At 36.3% G+C, this 5000-nt stretch overlaps 1 protein-coding gene across 5 annotated transcripts in view; it reads right to left on the bottom strand.

Annotated features, from left to right (window-relative positions):
• The window catches only part of LanA (laminin subunit alpha), a 105563-nt gene that overhangs the window by 41547 nt on the left and 59016 nt on the right, over positions 1–5000 (bottom strand). For all 5 annotated transcript variants that reach the window (XM_070117421.1, XM_070117422.1, XM_070117424.1 and 2 more), the window contains 11 exons: positions 4566–4696; positions 4299–4449; positions 4067–4178; positions 3816–3930; positions 3135–3302; positions 2476–2638; positions 1510–1664; positions 1241–1383; positions 692–831; positions 424–557; positions 94–237 (listed from right to left, as the gene is read on the bottom strand). In XM_070117421.1, the coding sequence (XP_069973522.1) occupies positions 94–237; positions 424–557; positions 692–831; positions 1241–1383; positions 1510–1664; positions 2476–2638; positions 3135–3302; positions 3816–3930; positions 4067–4178; positions 4299–4449; positions 4566–4696 (1556 nt within the window). The remainder of the gene's footprint in view (positions 1–93; positions 238–423; positions 558–691; positions 832–1240; positions 1384–1509; positions 1665–2475; positions 2639–3134; positions 3303–3815; positions 3931–4066; positions 4179–4298; positions 4450–4565; positions 4697–5000) is intronic.

The raw sequence follows: 5000 nt of genomic DNA, 5'->3' as shown, positions 1-5000 counted from the left end.
CCCACTTTAAAGTTAGAATTCATTCTAATTAACAAACAACTTCCAGATTCTTTTAAGTACTTGAAACTATCTTTACAGAAATTAAAATATCACCTTCATAGCCGCTTCCTTTGCTGCTTCTGCAGCTTGGCGTGCATCTTCAATTGCCTTCACAATGTTCATGTATGCATTTGCAGCTGCGAGGGCCTTTTCAGAAACTTCTCGGGTGTCAGCAAGCAGACTGTCTAGGTCATCAGCCTATAATTATGTTTCAAATATGAGTAATTTAAGAATTTTCTTTAAAAATTTTTTTTTAAATGAACAGCAAAATAACAAGTTCCTCATTTATTATCTATTGTGCCACAGATCACTTCTCTGCAGTTCTTGATTGATAGAAAAAAATTAATTCCAAAATAAAAATGATGATTAAACTAAGAATAGTACCCTTGTTTTAAGCACTTCTGCATGCTCTTTAGCTTTCATTGCTGGTAACTGTGCTTCCTCTAATTCCTGTACTATTTCTAACACTGTTGTATTGAGTGTGGATTTGGCTGCATGCAGGCGTTCCAACTCCACCACTGAAATAGAGATATACATGTTTTGATTATAAGCCTTCTTTGCTTGAGGCATTTCAGATACACTATTTGCAATTTTCTATTACACGAAAGGAATGAAAAAACAATTAATATCTATAAAGAAAAGATAAACATACACAGCTCTTCATAGTTCATTGAAGCATTTAGGTAATTTTTGTTTGCGTCATCAACAAGATTGCGTGACTTCTCCAAACCACCATCTACTTCCTTGCCTACACGATTTGCTTCTTCAATCTTCTTCTTCAGGGCTTCATAGCTGGTAAAAAATTAAATTTTTTATCAAAGTAGTAACTCCCCTTTTGTAAATGTCTTCGTTCTCTCAGTTTCAGATGCTACATGGGTACCATGGCATTTAATAGGTAATATTTACTTATTAGGTAAATACCAATCTCATATATAAAAATATAAAATTAGTTATATGCCATTGGTCATTACTGTTGCCATAAATACAGATACAGATATTTCTGCTTCATTACCTCCTAAGACTAAAACTTTCCAAGACCACATTTAAAATAAATGCCTACACCAAATGTTTAATAATTTTGTGCAGATTTTTGTTACATGAATTTTGAAACTCCAAGGCTTTCACTAACAAATTTTCTCAATCTTAAAAACAGTAAAAGTAATAAACACAGCAGCATGCTACTCACACAAATGACTCTTACCCAAATAATCTATTGTTACGATTTCTTTCCTCAGCATCTCTTGTTTGCATCTGGGCCTTCTGAATGAAACCTTGCATTTCCTCCAGCTTTTTATCAAAGTCCTTTAGCTGATCAGAGTAAGCACCAACTTGCTTATAATATTCCTGAAGAAAAGGAATAGTAGGTTTTCCTTGGGGCAATATCAGCAGCACAAAGAATATTAATAAGATATCTTTTAAATATTGAGCAATAGTTTTCTAATTCAAAAACCTATAGGGCGAATTTCTAACCTTAACTGGCTCAGCAAACTGGTTGATCATGTCCAACAGTTCTTTGGCCAATTCCAATTCTACTTCCACCTTATCACGGAATTCCTCAAAGTTGCGATCTTGCATGACGTCTACGATAATTTCTGCTTCATTAATGGCTTGCTCAAGGTGGGCACCTGCAACATAATGTGTTCAAGAGTAACTTTTTAAAGACTTTAAATTACTTTGCCTTATTCTTTACTTCCTCTACTTCATTCTCCACATATCTATGATTACTTTTGTATTCTGTTACCATTAATCATCTTTAAAATATAAATAAAATCATAGTGTTGAATACATTCATTCTGCAATACTCCATCCATCATTTGCAATCACAGTGCATCTAATTAATCTGGATAATAAATATGTCAACATATCTAATTAGCAACAAAACTATGTTTGTGAGAGTGCTGGTGGGGTGGTGGGAGTAAGGGTGAGGGTGAGGGTGAGGGTGAGGGTGAGGGTGAGGGTGAGGGTGAGGGTCAGGATGAGGATGAGGATGAGGGTGAAGGTGTGGGTGAGGGTAATAGAGAGGGTGAAGCAAGGGTAAGTTTGAGGGTAACAGTAAGAGTCATAGTAATAGTAATGGTGATGGTAAGGCTGTGAGTAAAGGTACAGGTATGGGTAAGGGTGAGGTTAAGGGTGGGGGTGAGGGTGAGAGTAAGAGTGAGGGTGAAAGTAAGGGTGAGGGTAAGGGTGAGGGTAATGGTAAAGGTAAGGGTAACATTAAGGGTTAGGGTGAGAGTGAGGTCAGGGTGAAGGTGCAGGTAAAGTTAGGAGGCAGGGACAAGGAGATGGTGAGGGTGAGGGTGAGGGTGAGGGTAAGAGTAAGGGTGAGGCATGAACAAGAGCGTACAACAAATGCTATTAAGAAAAAAAAAGTAAAAATATATGATAAAAATAAAAACAATGACAGTTTAGCTGGTTCCATAAAATCCATCACCTCACCTGCACCAGTCTCCAGGCCAATGACCAGCCTGTTAATCTCTCCGATGATGTCACGTACAGTGTAGAAAGCTTCATTCAGTTTCATCTCTACATCCAGAGCTTCATTGTGCACACCAAATCCTTCAGTAGCTGAGTCTCCTGCTCTGTCCAACACAATGCCTGCCTGTTGCATATAGAAAAGGCAATGATTAGAAAACAGGTTTTGATTATATGTCATGATAACGACCTCTGTGACAATGACTATAACAGTGGTGGGTGGTGGGTGGTGGGTAGTCAGTACAAGGAAGATGATTAACGAAATTTACAGTACCATGACACTGACAATGAGAATACAGATTACAATGACACTGACAATGAGAATATGAATTACAATGACACTGGCAACGAGAATATGAATTACAGTGACACTGGCAACGAGAATATGGATTACAATGACAATGAGAATACAAATTACAATGACACTGGCAATGAGAATATGGATTACAATGACACTGACAATGAGAATTCAGATTACAATTACAGTGATGATGACAGTGACAAGGATAATGACAACAACAATGAAGATGATGATGATGTAAAAAGAAATAGTTCTAAATTTCTAATCATGCCATAAATTCCTAAAAAATAACAAAAAACAATCCAAATATAAAAATACTAACTCTTCCAGACACAGCCTGAGCCTCTTTCCTAATGGCCTCAAGTTCATCTTGGATGGGCTTGGTATCTTCCTCTGAAATGTCCATAAGGGCCACCTTTGGTTTCAGCTCGTTCATTGTTGAGTTGATGACTTCAAGACGCTGGTTCAAGAAGTAACTGTGTGCTGCCGACTGAAAGAGAACACATTATATATTAGTTCATGACTGAATCAACTATAATTTGACTAAATGATCTTATTACATATCTATTTTGTCTTGGAATTTTTATAGTCTTACTGAAAATAGGTGCCACATCCCCAATATGTTCTTTGTCTGAAAATTTTAATTCTTATTTAGCAAACAATGGAACAGTTTGTCCAACATATCATCAAAATATAGACTTCTATTCCCAAAAAATACAAATTTCAAGCTAACATTCCCTATTGCTTTTCTGCTGTCAAATTTCTCTTATCATTCAGCAAATTATGGCGGAAAATTTCCACTTCAAAGATATATTAAAGGATTGCACCCTACAATAAAAACTATTTAGTTGGTCCTTACTGCTCTTAAAAGCTTCATTTTCTTTCCCTCTTAATCTCTTCTAAATAAAAAATAGTAACTGAAAATAGCAACATTAATTATAATCAAATCGGTACTGCAAAATTCTAATCAGTGGATATATAATATCAATAGCTTTATATTCACCTCAAATTCAACAATAGTGGGTTCAATAAGGCGTGAGAGTTCATCTGTTGTATCGAGAAGGGCATGAACACACTCATCACATTCACGGCATCCAAAACCATCAATCAAAACCCATCTGCAAAACAAAGCAATATTTAGTACCTGTTAGTCCAAATATTGGCAGTCCCTTTCAGCATTAACAAGTAATTAAAACCTCTTGCCTTTTCTTTCAATTTTAGCTATATCTATGTCAAGTGAGAGAGAGAACCTACCTGTAAGGGCAACCATCGCAATTTGCTCCAATCACACCGGGCAAGCAAGAACACTGTCCAGTCAGAGGATCACACCCAACACCAATGCTAAAGCCAGCTCGACATGTGCATTCTGTAATTCAGCAGGTTACATTTATTGATAAGTAGTATAGATGTATACAATGCCCCAAACTGAAATCAAATCAATAAACCAAAATATATTTTTAAGAAATGAAAGTAAAGTGATCAATACCTTGGCAACCCCTCTCAGAGTAGTTCCAGTAGCCAGGCTTACACTGAGTACAACGCTGACCTCCTACCCCACTTCTGCATTCACACTGCCCTGTTCCTCTATCACACTGTGTACTGACAGAGGCAACACCACATGTGCAAGGCTGACATCCCTACAGAAGAAAAGTAATGGGAAGAAATTAATCAATTATACATAAATTATTATGGCAGCATACCAATAACCTTCATGGAAAATGCATCTTAACTGAAAGTGTAAACCTTTCCATACCTGACACGAAGCAAAGCCCCAATGATCAGGAGCACATTCGCTACAGTCATTCCCAATGACATTTTCGTAACACTCACAAACACCAGAGAAGTGTTGGCAGTTCCTTGTACCACACTCATCACATGTACAACCTGCAAAGTAGTTGTAACATAATTAGCAAAAATCAAACTTGATTCTAATTTAATAACTAATACCCATATTATGAATATAAAAAAATACAAAAATCAGGTTTATAGTAAAAGTTAATCAAGAAGTAAAAAGTCAGAGCACTTTAATAAGATTCCTTATTCAGTGATGATGAAGTATTCATCAAGTTCCTAATCATAGTATATTCAAGAACACTACTGCACTCTCTAAGCATTTATATGAATGTAACAGCAAGAACAAATCTCTGAAAAATAAAAAATGACCAATCATTTACGCTATATATTCCAT

Source organism: Penaeus vannamei, chromosome 40, assembly GCF_042767895.1.
Source record: "Penaeus vannamei isolate JL-2024 chromosome 40, ASM4276789v1, whole genome shotgun sequence".
Taxonomy (NCBI): Eukaryota; Metazoa; Arthropoda; class Malacostraca; order Decapoda; family Penaeidae; genus Penaeus; species Penaeus vannamei.
The sequence above is the reverse complement of the archived record's forward strand: the minus strand, read 5'-3'. Positions and strand labels throughout refer to the sequence as shown.